Genomic DNA, 22,348 nt, shown 5'->3' with positions numbered 1-22,348 from the left:
TAGAACCACCTTTGGCAGCATTACCTTGGAGTAAGTGTTTTCTGTCTGACTTTATCAGTCTCTCACATCACCGTGGAGATATTTGGGTCCATTACTCCATAAATCGCTGTTTCAGTTCATTGATGTTTGTGGGCAGGTTTATGCAAAGCTCTCTTAGAGTAGTGCCACACAATATCAGTCAGGCTGAGGTCTGGACTTTCACTGGGCCATTGCAACACCCTGATTCTTCTCTGGCTCAGCCATTTCAGCCATGCAGTAGAATTCTTCCTTTGCTTGAGCTCATCAAATCAGCTCGCGCTTCATCAGCTATCAGACAGATGGCCTCACATTTGACTCTAGAACACTTTGGTATACAAAGGAGCTCATGGTTGACTCAATAACTGTAAGGTACGGAGATCCTGTGGCAGTAAGACAAGATCGTGCCTGACAGTTGATACGAGATGTTTGTGCTGATATGCTTTGTTTGGGTTTTGCCACACATGGAGCTGTGCATTATGGCCAAACTTGTACACTTTAGTCTAATCTGTCCAAACATTGCTTGAACATATTTTTCAGAAGTCTTGCCATTTGTTTTTCCCCCCACCACGAAAGGCTTTCTTCTGGCAATCCTTCCAAACGAGCCATACTTCTTAAAGATCATTGCTGAGGTCTTTTCTCTTTGGCATTGTATAAATAGGCACTCACACTTGTTGATGATCATTTAATCAAGTGCTACTCACCATCTTAATTTCTATTAACTGTTTCCCAAACCGTTTCTGCGTTTTGGCTTAATTTTATATGTCCTGATATGTAAAAGAATTGAAATTGGAAGACAAATTCAAAGAGGTTCTTTCAATTTAACTTGTTTTGTTAAACTGAAAGAACATAGTGTTAAACATAGTGAATATACTGGGTCTCAGGGGGATGTTGACCAATAGATTTTACTTCACAAAAATATTAAGTAATTAAAAGCAATATGCAGACCTTTAGAGGTTATAGTCTTGTTTGTCTACCAGTGCATCATCAGAGTTATTGGTTGTTTGGTTGTCAGATGTGTCCCTTGTATTCATATTCTCTTATTCATACCGACTCTAAAAAAAGTCTTCCAAACACACTTAAATGTAAACTATGAAGGGTAAAACTGACAGCGGTGGGTTAAAGCAATTGTAAATGTAGGTTCCTTTAAATTTCTAATACAAAAAAAAGAGTATTTCGGTGAAAAGTTCAATGCATATATAAATATGTGAGTATTGTTTTAACATGTGAAGTGTTTGACCCTTTGCTCTCTTGGCTGAGGATATTAGAAAGACTGTATGACCCGAGCCCTCGCTAATTACCCAAGAAACTCAAATTAGCTTTGTAAGAATGTAAATAACCCTCAAGGCACATTTCCATGAAAATAACATCATGCTTTGTCAAATTTGCACATCTATCTTGTGGCGATTTTCATTTACATTTGGTGTTTATAATGATTACTGTTAATGTATCTATTCATTATAAAACATAACGTCTCTGTTTCTTTATCTGATCTCAAATGGGCTGTGATAATTTCTTCTGCCTAAGTTTCACACTGAAAACATTTGAAACTGGAGACTGTGGCCAGTCAACGCTATTAAGGGCCTTCCTATCAGCTTAATGCCGGGTTTAATTTCAAAATGGAGGGAAGCAAATGGACTGTGAAATATGTGCTAATGGTAACAAGACTTCTCCAAGTTTGGTGAAGGAAAGAGGCACAGAGACAGAGAGACCATGTAATGCCCCGTTCTGTTATCACTGAGTCTGCACATATAATTTCACAGAGTTTTGGAGTCAGAACTCTGAGACAAGCACAATTAAACTACAGACTGCAAAGGGACAGCCTGCTATAATGCTGTGTTAGAAAGTTCACAGAGAGAGTTCGTTTAAAGTATACAGTTTAAAAATAAGGCTCACATCAAGCAAATAAATCTCTACCTCTGTGAGATCCAAGAGCAATATGAAAACACATGTTTACAATTAAGACAATGTGAGACGTGCTATTTGCTGAAAGCATTCATTTTTGTTTATATAATTTCTCATCTTTAGGGGGAAATTTGGCTGAATAAATATTCATTAAAGAGTGCAACACCTCTTCCCTTGGACCACCCCGCTGTATATCCACCCATGTATAGAAATTGCTACTTCATTATTCTTAATGTTAGAGATTAGCTGGCAGCTGTAGTTTTTATGCCGTGCTTTCATTTTTGAAGTGCAAATCCCTGAAGCACATTGGTAAAGTGAATAGCTTGAGTAGTTTGTTTGATTGGTCACACACACAAGTTTCTTATATCAAAGAGTCCCTGAAAAATAAATGCAGAAATTCAAGATATTGTTAAAAAAAAAAAAAAAAAGCATATTTTTCCTTGCATAATAGTTTGGAGCCCAAACAGCAAAAGAGCACAAGACATAACACATTTTAGGGATTTAAGATTACAGCACTGCTTTTAGGCCCAAATAAAGACGCTAAATGCTCCAAATTCTTGCCAAAAGTTGAAGTTTATGATGCCTCTCTATAGCAATAAAGCAGCTAGGATCACTTTCATCCAGAATGGAACTGAACCATTTATGATCAAAAGTTAAAATCTCTCGTAACGCATTGATCTTTTTACAAGATAATTTACACCCAAAACAGCATAAGTGAGAAAAAGAAATAATGATATAATGACGACTTTCTGGGAAACAAAGACAGTATTAGTTAGACGGTAGAGCTCACAATGCATTCAGAATAGGGGAAGGAAATCATCGAGGGAAATGTTATTTTTGTGTAATTGCAGTTGAAATACGTTATATTTTGCACTGACCTTAACATTTCTGTAGAAGAAAGCATATGAGGCGTGTTAAACGAGATGAGAAGAAAAGAGCCTCTTCCTGCATGTGTGGTAAACAAAAGGAGGCCACTGAATTTCAGAAGCAGATGGGCCACCAAACAAAGAACTAAACACAATTTGGGTATGAACAGAAGACCACATCAAAAGAAGCAGACAACTGCATTAAAGTAACCGCACCAGGTTACCAATTCTACCTTGTGTTGTATGCAGGCTACAAATAAATACAGCAAACGAGGGGGCGTGCTAAGGATCTCAATTTAATATCATATACATAAAATATTAACTAATGAAAATGAAGATATGTAACATCAAGTATGTGACTCTAAAACTATTACAAATAAATATGTGTGACTTGAGTATTCAATGATTTAAAGGTGCAGTGAAATATCCCTGCATGTTGAAGGGTAACAAGTGAGAAACACTTTAGAAAAAGGGCAGAAAAGACAATCTGAACAATATGTATTCTGGTATTATGTTTGCAAATGGCAAAGAGGGACCTTCGGGATGCTGTATCCTTCCATAGTCTTTTGCAAATAGCAGAACACTTGTAAATCCTTCTTAAGACAAACAATGAAGCTTAAAGTCCACTTCAGGTCACATGCAAACAAGTTTTGCATAAGGTGCATGATTTAATGATACACTCTTGTCATCCCTTTTAGCACAATCTGTCTGTATATTTCTTTTTCGTCTCAGGAGAGGTGGAAAAGGCTGTAGCCGACCTGTGAGGCGTACATAGCCAGATGTGCAGCAGGGAGAACAGGGGTGCGGCCGTATGAGTAGCCCAGTCCATAGAGCCCTGCCGAACCAGCGTGCAGGGGAAAACCCAAGGATGAGTATCCTGGGTAGAAGACAGCTTTGGAGCCTACACCAGCTGCTAGTTTGAGTTTCTCTACTTCAGCCTCCTGAAGCCTCTTGGCTTTGGCCCGTCGATTCTGAAACCAGATCTTGACTTGGGTCTCGGACAGGGACAGTGAGGAGGAGAACTCGGCCCGCTCGGCGATGGACAGGTACTGCTTCTGACGAAATTTCCTCTCCAGGGCCAGAAGCTGCATTGTGGTAAAGGGAGTACGAGGCTTACGGTTGGTTTTGTGCTTCCTCAATGAGCAGACTGTCGGACTAAGCTGCCCTACAGGATATATGGAAAACATGAAACTAAATCAGCTGTCAAAGCAAACAGACCTTTAATTCTTTCCTTTTCAGTGGTTTAACACCAAATGACTAAACAGGAAAAGTAATGATCAGAAAATTAATGGACAGCAATACTGATGGAAAAGCCACGCTTCTCCTGTATCCTGCTTCTTAGAGTATTTACCACTATCTAAAATTTTAAATAATGCAAGATGATTATCTTTAAACAATGTGAAACTGGTGAGTAGAAAAATCATTATGCAAAATTCTTAAAAACAAATCAATATATTTCTCTTTTTATTACTCCTTCTTGTTCTGTCAAAAATTTTTGATTTGTCTATTGATTCAGTATTAATTATGCATAAAAACTCTTTCTTAAAATTATGAACTTGAAGCCAGCTGTGGGACTTTTCCTCCAACTTTACACATTTGCATTACAAAAGTTTAAACTGGATGACTTACAGTACTCGAAGACCCTGATTTAAAAAAAAAAAAACCCTGATTCAAAACTGAACCACTAACTAGTAATAAAACTGGACTGGAAAATGACTTACGTGGGGGAGTAGACATCTTAATGGAGCTGGATATCCAAGAGGGAAATTCCTGTTGTTCCAGTGGCTCTGATTTAATAGATATTAAGTTTTGTGTGCACTCATCTGTCCGCTGCGCCTCATCCTCCTTCAAATCATAATTTCCCTTTTCTTTGCTGGTCACAGCCAGCGGCCTCGTCTCCGACATGAGAGCTTCAACGCTGAAGGGAAGACAGGATGTTTGTGCCATGCGCCCGAGCTTCAGCTGCGTTGATCCTGCATCCTCTTCTGTGGAAAACTCATTTCTTGAGTCCCCAGACGCAGACATTTTTTCTTCTCTTTCTTTTCAGTATTAGAATTTAAGTACAATCCATAAGACACTTTTCTGGTCCCAGAATGAGACCGGTCAGAGAGGAATCTGGAGTAGCTTCTCTTAAGCTGTCACAAAGCTGACAGAGTTAGTGCTGGAAAAAGTCTGGCGTGCATTTGGGACTTTCAGCCAATGATGAGTCTTGATCCCAGGGTTTGGGGGAAGACTTGTGATTGGACGTTGTGTTTAGGGCACTCTGCCACACCCCTAACCAGACAGCAGGTCAGCTTCGCATCAGCCTCATTTAGCAGTAATTACCATGGTGGAAGATTGTTTCCTGGCTGTATTTCTTTCACTCTGCAAACTGCATACCCTTAGTTAACATTGAAAAAGCTTGCACATAGTCATGCTTGATGTCTTGAATTAATGCAGAATCATTTTAAATGAGACAGAGGCCGAATACAAAACCTTACTAATATATGTAAATCGATTCCCTGGCTGCTAAGCTCTGTCCCGTACAGCAATTAGGCTGGTAGATTGGCTTGCCGTGTCTTCAAGCATCAGCGTCTGTCTGTAGAACTGCATTTCCATTTGACAAAAGCTGACGATGCTCCTAATTCAAGCCCCAACGCGCAGACCCTGCCACACCGACTGTTGGAGTAATCACAATGGCAATCAATAACAATCATGGTGCTTTCAAAATTCAGACATCACACAGCAGTTACACACTTAAATGTGAGAGTCAGTTGGGCGATGGATTATGGTTTTGGGCAGGCTTTAAAATGACTGTCATTACATTGTTATTATTAACACCTTGTAATTAGGCCTGTGGAATCCGGTTCTTTTAAGCAGGATTTAACGGTAATGATGGAAAATTGCTACCTTCCTGAGGTGTGTGGCGCCCGCTGCGATTAGTCCCAGTCTCTGCTGTGTGGATGGAGACAGAGGTGTCTCGTGCCTGTTTGAAGCTCATACCTGTAGGGCTCCAAAGTATTAGGAAACATCACGAGAAGTAACGGCGTTCCTAAATGCAGCCTCGAGCCACTCAGTGAAGAATACCAGCGCAGTGCATGGGTTTTACAAGTGACACAAAAAAGTGACACACACCTAACTTCATGCAAGATGAATGTGCTTGCTGCATACTCTAGCTCTCTCTGTCTGTCTCTCCCTCACAGACACATGTCCGCACATCGCAAAGACCTCCTGTGAAGTGACTGGTGTGTGCTGCTGTGTCCAGTGCTCTGTGATCAGCCCTCACAGAGAATGTGTGCTCTCTGTAATCATCAGGATTACAGTGGCATCAGGGTCTCAGCTCCCCAGCTCCACAACACAGTTACTCTCCATGTGAAGCAAAGTGCTCACACAGCACGAGCTTAGTCTCCTGTAATACGCACGTGCATCTTAACAAAGGAGCCTCTCTGTCATTACAGTGCTTTTCTACCGATTCCCTACCTACAGGTTTATAATGTGCACGGGTAACTGGGTGTGAGCTTATATTTGAAAATCAAACAGAACTGTTAGACTTTTGGTAATCAAGAAGGGTATAGGTGAATAATGGTGAGAAACATCATCACATACCATCATATTTTATATTAAAAGCGGGACACATAAAACTGATAAAACTACAATAGTGTTTAAAATTCTAAATGATTAAAAAACCATGCATTTGCACGCATGTTTCTAATAAATAATAAAACAGGAGGACAGAGGGCCATGCACTTTAAGGCGGGACAACAGCCCTGTTAGGCTAATATATGTAATTGAAGGAGCATTTGATAGCCAACTGCTGGCATATCCTATGTGAACACTTCGCAACTTCAATTAAACCATACACAAAAATCATCTAGAGTATTTTAGTTAAAATTACAGAAATAGTAATAACAGCATCAGCTGTAACCCACAGAAGTTTAATGCATTCAACACACAGTGGGAAATGTTTTAAAAAAGGTACCACCGTATTGACTTAGAGGCAACGAAATAACTAAACCAGGTTCAAGGACAATGCATGCAAACACATGTAAAAGAAAACACATTTTCGTGAAAAGAGCTTATCTTGAGGTCAATCTCAAAATTATATCATTTCCCTCAGTACTTTATTTTTCCAACATACATAATGCCTAAATAAATTAGGACATAACCCAGGTATACCATAAAAAGAATACTTTTATCCTGAGTATCAAAGAGTTGAGAGCTTAACTAGAGGAAAAGAAATATCACAGCTCCATCTTACAAAGAAACATTTGATAGTTAACCTTCATTTGCTTTAGTCGTTTTTTGTTTTGTTTTTTTTGTCTAAAAAAGAAAAATTCTTAAAACACAGATAAATGCCCTATACAACATGTCACCAAAACACATACAGAAATGTAATTCTGTATGTGTTTCTTCAAGTGATGAAGCCCATGTTACTGACGGTGCCACAGACAGTATATAAGAGAGTCTGTTAGGGAAAACCCATTTTAAAAGCCTCAAACTGAGTGTTTCATTCTCACCATCACCACCAGCAAAATAACTGCTTACACTTTAACAGCAACTGAAGTAACTTAACCATTTTCTCTTTTTGGTTTGTAATTTACTTGAGCTGCATTCGTTTTGCTGCAAGTTTCGGGTATAGATGCACTCAGACTCAGATATTTGCCCTTTCCTCGTCTTACGAACAACCGCAGCTCTATAGTAATGAGTAATAGCTTTCTGAAGTCACCACAGCAACACCGACACATGTAAGCTGTACCACACGCCAGCATCTCACAGTGACGAAATAAGACAGACGACAGCTCACCTTTACTTCAGTCAAAATAGAAAAACTGTAAAGCTACATGCTTTTTTTTTTAGCAGTAACACAATTTCCAGGACTTGTAGCATGATGTTTAACGGCTTTATAGTTAAACACACTAACTACAGCCATACTAACTATATCAAGATGGTAGTGTTTCTGGGGGCACAGTCTGGTAATCATTGTACCAACTAAGAACAGCCTTTATGGCCACAGTGTACCCATTTCCTGAAGGCTGTTTCCAACAGGATAATATACCATGTCACAAAGTTTAAAACACACCAAACATGACAGTGAACTCATTGCCACAATAATGATTCCATACATTTTTCTGTAGTTAATTTGTAGCCATGGAAAACATCAATAAATAAAATCCCCCGAGTAATTAAAAAAATCCCCATCTCACCACAAGTTACAGCTTCCCTATATGCTAATGTGCATGTGACACTCTAAGTCTTACAGGAAGTCAGCCTTTAACCCACATGTGCTGCTAAATCAAACCACAACAAGCATTCAGTAAAAGTATCTCACAAATTTCACCACAAATTCATGATGCACCATAGTCTTAAAAGGTCACATTTATGATTCTTCTGAACACGGTAGCAGATGGGAAACATCAGCTTTTAGTGTGATCACGATCGCAAGTGGCAGAAATATTATGTGAAAGAAATAGTAGAAGCGAGTGTGCGGATGTGTTAAACTTAGCACTGCATATTACAAACAGCAATGAAGTCAACTTTCATGTTCATCGTGTATGTAGCAATTCCCACAATACCCACCAACTACAAATATATTTCATAAACCTGATTTACGTTTCCCATTGTTTTATTTGGGGCTGCTTCAACTTGGTATGATTATTGACTCATTTACCTTTTATTTATTTACTTTTTACTAAACTTTAAGAACAAATGAAAAAAAGTTACTACAAAATGTATTTGATATGGAACAAAATGGTTTATCACTTTAGTGTACAACTGTATGGGCTTTATGGTACCTATGGCATGGCATTGCTAGCAACTCCAGGCAGCACAATTTGTGAGATCATTTTTATTTATAATTGACCATAATCACACTGTATATTGTCAACAATATATAGATATAATGAAAAAAGCACATCTTTGCTGCAGTATGGGGTAACATTAGGATCGTGGATTATACTAAGGACTTTTAAGGGAAACGACAGAGATAAGAGTGGACTGCAGCACTGTAATAAAGCTGTAGATGATGATCACTGACTTTCTGTTGCATTACAAAAGGACTTAAATGGCTACCCTGGGTCTGTGTTTTAAGCTGATAGCAAACTAACGCGCAATACTTTAAAGTGATGGTGTGACATTTAAGCATGGTTCTGTCTGATGGCCAAGTTAAGAGCAAGCAGTCACAGTACCCCAAATGCCAAAAGCACACAGCTGCAATTTACCATCTTGTCAGTGCGGTTGTAACTTCTGCTATCCCAATTACAAGCTAGCCATTGCATAATTTTTCTACTGTCAGTGCAAATAAAAGCAGGAGAAACCTAGAAGATATGTAGTTAAGTGATCTAATGGTCAGGCGCCCACCAGAAAGTCCCCAGAGCTATTTGGTCCCAAATACCTTCATCTGTTAAATTTTCCACCCACGTACCCCTACATATTTGAGAATCATTGGCCAACAGCAAAGAAATCCAGCAGCAAAATATCAATCTAATCTTCAAAAATGTAAAAAGGAAAAAACAACAACTTTAACCCACTTTGGTTTTATCTTTCTTGCCACACAGTCAGTGCTCAAATTTGCTGACAGTGTCAGGCGCTTTTTCTCACATTAAGCTGTCTCAGTCAGGATGTGGCATAGAAGGTGTTAAAAAGTAATGAATCATCCAACATCACGAAAAAGTAGAAACACCACTGCAATGCCATCAAGGGTAATAAGACTTTGCATTTTATAGAAACTAACACAGGTTTATTTTAAGATAAGCATGAATTTAAAGGCCAAAGAGTACATATCGCCAGTTCCTGCTAATAGTGCAGCGGATAACTGAAACAATCTACAAGCACCAACATTTGCATATTTTTCCCCCTTTAGCCAATAATTTTAAAAAAGAAAATCACTTTAGCCCCTTGAATTTTCAAAATGTCAAAACTTCCCAATTCAGTCGTCATCTCTATCTTAGAAAACAATTGTTTGACTTATAGAAGTTTGTACTCTTGATTTATATGCTTCTGATCAAAAGTAACCATAATCTATAACTATAAAATCTCTCTGCATGTATCTGAGTGTCTTAGTTTCAGGTAAAACAAAATGATTGAAATGAAAAGATTTTCCCTTCCCCCACTTTTGTAGCACTATGATGCATACAGCTAGGTTCAGACATTCACCCAGCGCCAAATTCTTCCATCTATTTCAATGAATTTCATGTATTCAATGCATAAAGGTTGGCTGCTCAGCTTTCTTATGTTCACTCTCACTTCATGAGAGGTTATCCCAGACATTAGGTATGAAGTGGGGTTCAAAGCTTCTTCTTGTGAGGTTACTATTCAACTAATCTAACTACACCATCAGATTTTCATGCAAGTGTCTGCTAAACTTTTAGAACTTTAGTGTTTGCTTTATTCTTCAGTCTACTATTTTAATCTATGGTAAATGCACTTATGCAAACACAAGCTTTTGGGTTCAGTATCTTGCCCAAGACATGCACTGCAGGAGTCAGAGATCAAACGAAAAACCTTCTGAAATCCCTCTAAAGCTGCATCCACACTACAGGTGATTTGCAGCAGTGTGGCGACCTCAGCCTATAAAAGATTAATGACATTTGTGTCTTAAATCGACCACATTAAAAACCCCAGGGGGTAATCCCAAGATTCACTTTTCTCAACACTGAGGAGAGAGGCTGATGTAACTATCAGTGAGAAGCACAACGCCATTGACTGACATATGATCAGTAGTGAATATATCAGAAAATACCCAGTTAAGCAGAGCCTGAAATGTCCACTAGCGACCAGTTACCAAACAAAGCAACACGTGACCAGCTTCCTGTGTGGATGCAGTTTAAATCCTATGTCACCATACACAGCAAGCTATTGGGGGGCCACGGGTAAGACAGGGGTAACTATTGAGGAGTGTAACAGGCCCACCAAGTAGATGCGAGTGAAGCAAAAAGTATAACTTGTACTACTACAGCCCACTCCACTGCTAGCAAACTATTATGAAAAAAGGCAAACTTCTGAATAATATCAGACTTCCAAACTCAACTTCCACATGGTAAAGTATATGAATTGGCTAAAATCATTAAAAATGGCAACTCTAGTTTACATTATCTGAAGAATAAATAAATAAATAAAGCCATGTTGAAAATGCCCACTATCTTGAGTTTTCAGGAGACTAAAGGATAGTCATCATAGTAAATATGCCACTTTGGGTACTTGTATCCACTTGTGAATGATTTCCCTGTAATGTTTTTAGCTGTACTCAACTACATTATTTCCTGAAATAAAAGAAAAGCGCTGGTTTTAAAGTGGACTGACATTCCAACGCCTCTGACCATGTAAACAATGCGGCTAACCAGTGATCAACAGGCTTGGCAACACCGTCTGAAGGTACAGCTGCCAGTCTGCCAGTCTCCTCGCAGACCGCAGCTCTGATTGTTTGAAGGCCTCTATACCACCCCAACGCACATTTATCCTCCATGCTTTAAGAACACCCTCAATAAACTGCCTGTTTACTATGTTCAAAACCACGCGCCCTATTTGCTACAGAGCACATCAAATTATGAACAGAGGTTATTCAGATTCAGATTCAGAAGACTTTATTTATCACCAAGGGGCAATTAAGAGAGTAACTTTGCCGATCGTACATACAATACACAAACATCACATGGGGGAGACAGGTCAGGCTAGGTAGCTGGCCGGTCAGCTGCACAAGCAGCGACCCGGAACCGAACAATGGAAAAATGCACAACATCGGGAAGGACAAGGAGAAAGAAGAACTCCCCTCAAACTGAGCGTAACTGAGATATGTGAACAACGTTAGGCCTCTTTTTGTAGACTTGTATTGACATTGTGCCTAAATCGTTTTTTCAAGCTACATTCTTTTAAACCTGACACAGTTATGATTCTGTCAATTGGGACTCTAATGTACAAAAACTTGTGCAATTTTTGTTGTGGGGTCTTCAGAAAAAAAGTGTTTACTTTTAAAGGGCTACCTTGTCATCAGACTTGTTTAAAATGACAGGCTGCTGGTCTGAGAGACACATGTTTGAATGCATGTGTTCTATAGTTTGGCGGCTGAGAGGTGATTGAATGTATACCAGTTTAACCCACCGATGAGCACTTTGCATTCAGACCTTCACCATTTAATTTCAAGGTTATACAGCAACATAGCTAACAATCTACTGTGTAAAAATTTGTGTCACACGCAACATCATGTTAAGACATTAAGAGCTGTATTTTTTAGCGCACACTATGGTCGCAGAGACACAACTTTGCTGAACTCTTGCTGAGATTGCTGACACGGCTGCCCTGATATGTGTGGAGGGAAAAAGGGTAAAACAAGTGACCTCTGAACACAGAGGCAATGAGGCTCATCAATCAAAACATTAAGAAACTGCGGAACAATTTAAATTAAATTGTGCGACTCCATGGTTTAACAGCAATTATATTACACTTAAAATAATCACTGCCACATGCCTCTCAAGTTGATATACTAATATCAATCCTGTCAAAGAGAATCAACTTGAAACGTTTGGTTCTAAGTTCAACATTGAAACCTGTGGGGAACCAGAAGAGGTCAATACAATTAATAAAATTCTTATTTTTTCCTATTTCTACTAATGAAAAAATGTTTACTTTAAACTAGTGAATCAATCAATGAATACAGTGAAAACAATTTAAAATTTTTACTTTTGACTTTTTTGGTTTTTTTTGCTAAAACAATCACAAACTATCTTCTTTCTCAAAATGTAAAATAACAGGCGCCGAATGTGCCCTAAAATTTGAAGCTTTTATTACACATTACAAGCAAATTCTTAGTCTGAGCAAAACAACTCTCTCAAGCAAAGCACAAGCCCCGTTAGCCCAACAAAATGGTAACAGAAAGCCATTTATTAACGTGGAAATCCTTTCTATGATTATTTTAAGTTCACACATTAGAATTAAAAAGAGTTATTTTTTGGAGTGTTTGACAAAGTCTAGATTCTACTTAACATGAAACTTGTCATATGCATCTTTTTTTTCCTCCAGTTGAATAGATTTATAACAAATTTCACAAAGTTGTCACTCCACTGATCTCTCCCGCTTGTCATTTTCTGTCATTAACTCCGGGGTGTTGTAGGACGACAGGCAGGGTACACCCTGGACAGGGCACTTGTCCTTAAACAGGTTAAACCACAATAAATAGCAATAGCATACATGTGGTGTGTGTACCCTTTTCTGCCTCAGTGATTTTCCTGCAGTTTGAAATCTTGTAAGATCGTGTGATATCACGAAACCAGGCAACTAACCACTCTTGCTAGATTGTATCATGTCATTTCAACAAGAATATATTTAACAAGTGTTACGTTGTTGAATTGCATGCACATCATACATGATTTAATTGCATTCACCATGTTTATATATTCTGATTTTGTTCAAATTACAAGTTAGACTCTTATAAATTTAATAACCACCCAATTTCTCTTTTTTGAGTGTTTCCAATACAAGCAACTTAAACATTTATAAGGTTTCCTGTTTTGGTTATAAAATTGTTGCTGCTGAATAACTGAAAACCAAAAGACCAACAAAAAATAATATGAGAGGCGGTGGTGCCCTCTGGTGGATAAAGGTAATTCCTGCAACATCCTGGACCATGGATGAAGTCGGGATCATCAACTTTGATATCTTTTTTAAAGAAAAATTTGGTTGCACCTAAGAAAATCAGTGCAACCGTGGAAAAAGGTTAGTCTAGAGCCCTGTTAAAGGCGCTGTCATGTTATGTAGACTCAGTTAACATTTAGTCAGTAAAATATGTATAATTTGAAGAAGACTTCTGCACAATTATTTCACTGACCGATTTAATAAGATAACAGTTTCAGCTAAACACAGTAAACGGTGGTTCTCTCTGAGAAATGCATTTCTATGCAAACTGCTTCAAGATCCAGCAACCTGACCTTTAACAACACTTCTAACACACACCCAATGCTTAACAAAGTAAATGTGGCAACCGATGAGAACAAAGATTTAAAGAAACACTTGTGCTGAGTACTAGCAAGTTGCCTACTATGTTTGTGGGCCACTATGATCCTCGCAGACTCATTTGGCCTTAGTGAGAGCATCCAGTCTCTGTCTGATAAGCTGATTCTCCTCCAACATCTTGGAGATGGTCCTAAGAACAAATTGCTTCGCCTATCCAGTGAAGGGGAAAAAATCAGAGGAAAGGGAAAAGAGAAATGGTGTAAATAGATCTTGCCTTATTCGTGGGTCTAGAGGACACAAAATACACATATAACTTTTGGTGAGCCATATTTATATTTCTACATAAATATAACCCAAAACATCAGATTTCTGAATTAATTTCTGTGACAAGCAGAAATTAACATGACCCTCAAATACTGACTGTAAATTTGGAAGTACATTAAAGGCAGGTGTCCTATCAACAGGACCACAACCGTGTGTAAATAATTTTATTTGAATAACATAGACATTAAGTGATCTCCACAACTCACATTTGACGAAAAGAATAAATTTTTTTTGGTTGGTTTTTACATGCTGTAATGTTTTCAGTCATATTTTTGCAACAAGAGAGAAAAATTCAAAGGGTTCACAAACTTTTTACTGTAACTGCATGCCTGTTTAGAAGTCCTGATGCACAGTTTGAGCCTTTATTTAACTTTTGAAAGTTAGAGTTTAAGGAAAGATCAGTCACGCTAAAGTTAAATTACAAAGTAAAACATAAAGAGGTTTTCAATATACAGTGAGCCTGATAGAAGACAATTTTTTGTTTGCCATTAAACCCCAAGCTATTTAAAATTACACTAATTTTAACTATATAAACTTGTTTGGTACACATTGTTACCATTTTTCTGCTGCACACTTTGCACACCACCTACCTTTTCTTTCTCGTTTGTTGCTTTGCCAGTGGATCTTTGGGAGAAAAAGAAAACATCTCCATCTGCAGTGTCAGCACCTGACCGCAACAATGACAAACAGGATGAATATTAGGCTTTTTTTTATAATAATAAGGGATTGCATTTATATAGCGCATTTCGAGACCCTCAAAGCACTTTACAATTCCATTATTCATTCACTCTCACACACTGGTGGAGGCAGCTACAGTTGTAGCCACAGCTGCCCTGGAACAGATTGACAGAAGTGAGGCTGCCATATCGCACCATCGGCCCCTCTGGCCATGCCCAGTAGGTGCCCAAGGACACAACGACCGAGACTGCCTGAGCCGGGGCTTGAACCGGCAACCTTCTGATTACAAGACAAACTGCCAACTCTTGAGCCATGATTGCCCACTTTCTACTTCTTCTTACAGCTACTCTCTTTAGAAATCACCACTACAGATCATCTGCATGCATCTCACCCTATCTCACACATCCTCCTCTGTGAAATTAACTCTCTGCATATCCTTCTTCACTACATCCATGAACCTGGTCTGAGTTCTCTTTTCCTCCTGCCAGGCAGCTCCATATTCAACCTCCTTTGTCCAGTATATCCACTATCCCTCCTCTGCATATGTCCAAGTCATCTCAGCCTCGCCTCTCTCTTTGTCTCCAAACTGCTCAACCTGAGGTGTCCTTCCTATGTACTCATTTCCACCGTCTACAAACCGTCTCACTACCATCTTGCACACCTTCCCTTTCACTCTTTCTGCTATCCTTCTGTCACAAATCACTGACACCTATCTCCAATTGCTCTACCCTGCCTGCACTCGCTTCCTCACCCTACTTGTGAACTGTCCCTTACTTTAGATGGTTGATCCCATTTAAACTCATCCACCATCACTTCCACATATGATCATCATGTTCGACTTGGCCATGATTTGACGTCAGATGCCCCTCCTGATGCAACAATCCCCATTTATCCAGGCTAGGGCCTGACACTAAAAGAACACTGGCTTTGTGTTAGACTTTTAGTTTCAGTCTAGGTTTATAGTTTCACCAGCTTGATATTAAGGAGGCCAATGTGAAATGAGCTGGCCCTGGGGGTGGACATAACAGCAAAAAGCTTAATACAGTTATGTAAACAACACTAACACTCAAACACAGTCAAAGACAAACTTCATACAAAACACTTAGTAATGGAAGCGGCTAACAGAACAATACTAAAAATTACTGAAATCATTCTGTAAAAAATACAGTTTTAAGTTTTTTTTTAACACTTGTGTTAAGGAACACTGATTAATACTGGTGAAAGCCAAAAACAACTATAAATATACTGCACATATATTTCTTTTGCCATTCACTCATCCCTCAGTGCTGTCTTTTACATATTTTTAAACTATATTTTGAATAATAGGACATCGCATGAATTAGGACATTTAGAGAGCACAAGACATAAACACAGCCGCTAAAGAAAAGAGGGGTGAATGTGAGAGTGAGCGCTCTTATTTCTGTTCAGTCCGGAGCAGTGTCAGTATTATGCACAGGTCTTGGAGGTCCAGGCCCACGCAGTCAAGTCACTGTGGCCCTTAGCTAAATTGTACTGAAACTTTCAACTGTAAGTTACACTAATTCATACAATTTGGCACTGAAAAATACAAACCACATCACCGACAGGCTTTTGCAGTGCAAACTCAAATTAGGTATTTGGTTTACAGTAGTTAAGTGTTTCTACAGCAACTGAGTGAAGAGGACACTGAAATGGATGGGCAGGCCGGACTTTGGGAAGATCATTCATCAGCTTGCGCAGCTAGTTTTAAAGCATGGCCCTACTTGAAAATTGCAAAACAAATGTTACACACGGCACACTTACACTCAATTGTCCTAGTGTGCGGTGAGCTCACTGATCTACTTCTGCATCCAAAGCAAATTTTCTCTATGAGTTAACTATGCATGCATGGTTGTAAATATATGTGTTTTATATGTAACCTATTTACTTGTATTGGTAAATAGGCTGTAGTCAACATTATTTACACATTGGTACTGTATATCTGTCTATATATACATAAACACACAGACGTACATTACGTGTTTTGTACGTATCTTTATGACTGCATTATTGTACTTGTACTGTGTATTGTGACAGGAATATTCTTTCTGGCTCCAAATTATTTACCATCATTATTATTCATGAAAGACATTTTTCATAGATTATAGGCCAACAAGTCATTTATACCTTATTTTTATTTTTATACTAATTTTGGGGAGCATATACCGGAAATCACAAGACCTGTGCTCTTTTTTAAGCTAGCAACAGCTCACTTAACTGTTCAGCCTTAATAATGCTACATAGTTAGCTTATTAGCTAAAGTTACCCAAAATACTACACTGCCTTTCTCCTCCTTGGTTCATTGCTGCCTTGGTATCATTTACTGCAGGCTCCAACATCGACCTTGCCGGCGTTTTGTTGTCCTTTGTTACTTTTCCGAGCAAACTGTGGCTGGTGAGTCTGGGTATTTTTACTTTCAAGATGGACCGAGGCTTTGCGCGTTTGTCTTTGCGGCGCTTGTTCCCAGTCTTCTCCCTCGGGGTCTGAGAAAGGGACTCTGTCTTATCCGATTCAGTTCTTTGACTCGAGCTCTGCTGTGACCCAAACTGGGGGACATACACAGTCTTGACTCGCCGCATCTCTCTTTTTCACACCTTCTCACACTTGACGGATGACACTTTGTGCTTACTCTGCCTTTTTCTGTATTGTGCTTGTAACGACCAGCAGGTGGCAGTGTTATTCGAAAAATGTGGATGCCGAAAATAGCCAGAATACTATCTCTTGAATTAACCTTTAGATGTATCCACACAAGAATGATTCTAATGTTTGAAGTATTTTGTATTTTTAACTTTTTTAAAAACATTTTTAAAATGAGAAAAGGAAAAAAAAAATACACAACAGCAACAGAACGATGTCAAAATCCGTTTTGTGTGTTTGTGTGAGACAGTATATACATGTGTGTGTAACTGTCCAGACAATTCCTCTCTCTTTTCTAGCCTTTTCCGTCACTGAATGTAGTTGTGACAACCACCTGTTTCAGGCTGTAATCCCTACACACAGGTACGTTGCATTTCCCACACCGACATCTGACTATCAGGCACGTGCAAAGGGGGGGGGGCTAGAGGGGCTTGAGCACCCGCCCCTTTCCTGATGAGTGCCCAAAGTGCCCTTTTGTTGAGGCAACTTTTAAATTTTTTTAATTTTATTAATTTATTTTTTTATGTGTGTTTGCGTGCGGAGTCCTGTCTGTGCCCCTCAACAATAATATTTAACTATTAATCACAGTTTTGCTAAATAAAAGGATCTGACTTGCATCAGTCACATGATCACATTTAACCAATGATCACCCTTGACGGCAGAACGCGCTGGTTACGAGCCGGGAACGAGCTCACAAAGAGCACGCGCATTTTATGCGGTCTGGAGCTGTAGGAGAAACACAAGTTAACTCAGAGACACAGACTTACTATATTTCTTCCATACAGACTGATGCGACAAAACCAGTAAGTAGGTGTGCAGCGTACACTGTAGCCTATAGCACCCAAGAGTATCAGCTTATTACGTACACGTTGGTAAGTTGTCTTGTAGCAACTGACGAACTGAAACAAACGAGCGTGCTGTGTGTGCAACAGCGTGACAAACATTACCTGTCTTTTTATTAACTGCACAAGTAGTGCTGGTCATAGCTGCTGGCTATCTGTGTAAGGCTGTCATGGGTCTGTTGCTCTGTCACCGTTTTAGAGAACATATTTAGTAAGTAAGTTACAGCGCTTTTCCTGCCTTTCTGGAAGGATTATATTTCACTAAAAAATGATCTAATATGCATGTTCACAATTATGCATTATTATAATTATAATATATTAAAAAACACACACTGTATTTTAAAGAACATACATTAAGAAGCAGATTATATTCGATTTATATTTTAAATAAGACAAAATTTGGATTTTACAGCAGTAAAATTATTGTATCTCTACAGTTTAAAAATGTAATAAGCTTTGCCCCTGCACAGAGTGGATAGTGAAACAAATGGAATCATCATAAATACATTATTTCATATTTATTACTTCCCCCTCCTCATTGCTTTATTATTGTAGCTCTAGTAATAAATAATAATGTAAGGATTCTGGATCAGCACCGAGATGCCCATAGTATATACAGTATTCTGAAGAAGGTCTAAAATGTCACTGTGTGTGTGTGCATGTGTTTGTTTTATGTATATGGATTTTTTTAAATTATTAATCATGATATAACATTGTCCAGACATGCCTGGTAAGGACATGAGGAGGGAACAGTAGGAGCTGTGTGAGGCTACTAAAGGCAGTGCTATAACATTTTTCTGTCATCATTTTATTATAGATTAAGTGCAAGAGTTGTTAGGTGTGGATAATTAAATTATAGTTTATTGCAATAGCAAGTTGTGCCTTGTTCTCAGATGGACAGCAAGTGGAAAGTGATATATGAAAAGATGGGATGGAATGAAGAAGAGAAGCAAAGAGTGATTCACAGGCAGAGCCGAGTTTATTTCTCACAGTTTTTTGTTGCCTTATGGTTCCAAGCGCTGTCACCAATCTTTGCATTTTGTTATTATCTCATGACACTTGTTTAATCAGCTACCATCTCTATGGACTTTTTAATGTCTACAGTCTCAGATCAACACAGCCCTGCCCTCCAGCACTATCAGCTGCAGCAGCAGCAGAAACCCCTCAACAGCAACATTGTACCCATCAGGTAAAACATCAGCTACGTTTGCTTTGCCTTGTTGCCCATATTAGATTCTTGATGAATGTGTGTTGTTGTTATTCAGCCTGGTTCAATGTGCCCCTTTTTAACTTTGAGCATCCGCCCCTTTAAACGTCTCTGCACGGCCCTGTCTGACTTTACAATCTTCATTACTTGAAATTTTGTTCTCTTGGCTTGCCCTATCTGCTTCTTCTCCTGTGGCCAAGTTGTGGTTTTTCTCATGCCACAGCTTCCCATTGCTTCAGTGATCGATGTTTGCAGTTGGGAACAACCATCCAGTTGACTTCTCATATGTGGTGTGGCAAGCTCCTTTGAGAGCTCAGTGAAAAAGACCCGTCATGGATTTAAAATACCATTCTTGAATTTGGGGCGCTAAGCCGTGGAAAAGGTGTAGGCATTCAGGGCGGCAGCGTCAAGTTGTACAACAGCACCATGGGCCACCTCTAGGTTCTACACTGGCAGATATGTGTGCCATCTGGTCCATAGTATCTACACCTCCTTTGGTCTTATAGAATATGATCAATTGTGTTCCCCCCCCTCCCCTTTCTGGTATTTTTATTCACAATTTAATTTTGATACAATGTGCTCAGGAGTACAACACCCATTCCTTTCCTGTTGACATAGCTGACCATAGTAAGTTTGCACTAACAATCTTCTATGCTCCCATACTGTTTGCAAATTTTTCACTTGAATAAATTTAAAAAGAAAACAAATGCAGCTACACAGGCAAAGATTTTCAGGACAGAAGACTAAACAAGCAACAGTCTTTAAATACTGCTTAATCTGAGCAGATTTAACCCATGGCTGTGCCACAAAAAAAAACAAAAAAAAACCCCCTTTCACAACAATGGCAATAGATGCGCGGTTCCAGTTTAGAGAATTTCCCGTTAACACACAGGACAGATTCTTCCTCACAGCGTTTTTTTTTTTTTTTTTTTTTTTTATTCGTTCAACATCTCACATTACAAATACTTCAAATGTATGCATACAGTTACAAACAGTTGGCAGCAAATGAATATATGACATTAGATCTTTGTTTTACTTCAGTACTACAAACCAACTATAAAAACTGACGTCTGTATTGTAGCGCAAATTAATCGAGAAAATATAAAAATTGGAACTTACATATAAATGTGAAATGACTTTAAAAAAAAAAAATCAAAATGATATCAGGTAAAAAAAAAAAAGTTAATAAATATAACCTTCCCATCATTTAATTAAAAACTATTGAAATTTTGCAATCAAGTAATACTAACAGACATAATCATTTTTTTCCCATGTGAAAATGTGGAGCACAGATACAGCAATTAGAAAAACTAGACACGTCAACGAGTTGAACACATCACCCCAAAAAAAATGACAAAAAAAAAAAAAAGAAAAAAAAAAACTGATCAAAATGACAGTAATTCATTTCAACTGAAAATATAGCAAACGGTAAATACATTATCGACCTATTATATACACAATGTTTTCAATCACAGTAGCATGGTTGTAGCAAAATATGTTAATAAGCACAAAACTAATGTTTAAAAATAAATTCAGGTATAAATTATTTTTTTCCTTTTGCAGACATCAGCATGAACAATAGGAAACAAAGGTGTGTAAATGACTGCATGGTTTATATGGATTGAATGACTTACACTGCGGAGAACTGTTTCTGGAAAGAATAAGTATTGCACATAATGGCTCAAAGTTAACTTGCAACATTAAATCACATTCAGGTTATGTCCCAAAGCATGCCACATCACAAAGGGGGTCAAAGTGATCAAGTCTCCTCACCTATGTCCTACTGAGTGTCCTCTATGTTACAAAAAAAAAAACAGACCTAAAGTGTTGTCACCGTGTAGATTGCATAAACATCACGTCTGTGTAAAGGAAGGCAGACTCAATCATGTAAAGAGAGGCTACAAGAGAGGCAATCTCAAAGAGAAATAAAGAAAGTCAAAGAGAGAGAAGAAAAAAAAGGAGATCTAGTGCATTATATTAGGTCCTGCATTATCACTAGTCATTTTATTTCTTATGCATGCCAAGAATAAGTAGAACTCACAGGCAGTCCCAGAAAGAGGATCTAAATATTCAAACAGCTGATATCCACTCCGGTGATAGAAGGGAAGATTTCACATTGATCAAAGCCAAAACATTTACCCTAATGATAATCTTAGTGACTACACCTAGGAGCAAAATATCAGATTATATGCATTTTCAAGACTATCAAAATCAGTTTAGAAAGGTCTTGCCATGCCTTAGGATCCTGTAATGATGTTTATTAGGACAGAGGAGAATCCATATATGACTGGCTAATGATAGCTTTATATATTTTTTGTTGTTTTGTTTTTTTAAATCTACAGAATCACACTAATGCACCAGACAATTTTCAGATTTACCAGCACTTAAATATATAAAAGCTAATTGAAAATTATATTAATATCATTCTTTTTTGTTAAATTAAGTTTACCATAAATGCAGATCTCTTAGTAACAAAGGTACAAAATTATTTTTCACCAAGTGAAAAAAATGAGGTATTGCAAAAGGAGTTCTCCCATCTGTGAAAAATGTGCCTAAAATGACTATTGAAAAAAATATTTAGAAAAGTAGTGCATAATAAATGTATATATGTTCATGACAAAATAATCAGCTATAAAACACTGTACAAAAATCAGCAGGCCATGTATAAAATAATATCTTTATCTCTGTGACAGCAAATTCTAGCTACTACCATATCCAACCACAACACTTGTGAGAGAAGCTCCAGTCACGGTAGAGCGTGCAGTGGTACACCATGAGGACAACTCAGGGAGACTGGACTGTGCATTCCCATTAGTTTGTATTACATTAGCATGTTAGCTTCCAGTGCTAATATCCCTGACAATATAAAGTGAGTAAATACTACTGCCAATACCTGAGCCCTGAGGGCTGTGTCTTTGTTAGCTGAAACTCACAAA

At 38.3% G+C, this 22,348-nt stretch overlaps 1 protein-coding gene across 3 annotated transcripts; it reads right to left on the bottom strand.

The window, feature by feature from the left end:
* Positions 1-3,178: 3,178 nt before the first annotated feature.
* LOC113034619 (homeobox protein MSX-2-like) lies at positions 3,179-17,381 on the bottom strand. Of its 3 annotated transcripts, none has more exons than XM_026189347.1 (6): positions 16,993-17,381; positions 14,621-14,697; positions 13,792-13,916; positions 5,267-5,444; positions 4,508-5,157; positions 3,179-3,951 (listed from the first exon to the last, which is right to left on the bottom strand). In XM_026189347.1, exons 5-6 carry the CDS (start codon positions 4,809-4,811, stop codon positions 3,515-3,517), a joined length of 741 nt encoding a protein of 246 aa, XP_026045132.1. In that variant the 5' UTR covers positions 4,812-5,157; positions 5,267-5,444; positions 13,792-13,916; positions 14,621-14,697; positions 16,993-17,381; the 3' UTR covers positions 3,179-3,514. The 3 variants fall into 3 exon arrangements, with proteins under 3 accessions (XP_026045132.1, XP_026045150.1, XP_026045141.1); XM_026189365.1 differs by having other exon boundaries at positions 17,141-17,381; XM_026189356.1 differs by having other exon boundaries at positions 4,508-5,444.
* Positions 17,382-22,348: the final 4,967 nt, after the last annotated feature.

Source organism: Astatotilapia calliptera, chromosome 2, assembly GCF_900246225.1.
Source record: "Astatotilapia calliptera chromosome 2, fAstCal1.2, whole genome shotgun sequence".
NCBI classification, from domain to species: Eukaryota; Metazoa; Chordata; class Actinopteri; order Cichliformes; family Cichlidae; genus Astatotilapia; species Astatotilapia calliptera.
Note: the sequence above shows the minus strand (reverse complement) of the source record. Positions and strands in the feature narration are given on the sequence as shown.

What these genes read in the sequence shown, in the direction of transcription:
- LOC113034619 (XM_026189356.1), bottom strand. Translation starts at nt 4,811, where the DNA reads ATGTCTGCGTCTGGGGACTCAAGAAATGAGTTTTCCACAGAAGAGGAT. An exon ending in TAAGATGTCTACTCCCCCAC is followed by an intron (nt 3,952 to 4,507) that starts GTAAGTCATTTT and finishes TATATCCTGTAG; the next exon opens with GGCAGCTTAGTCCGACAGTC.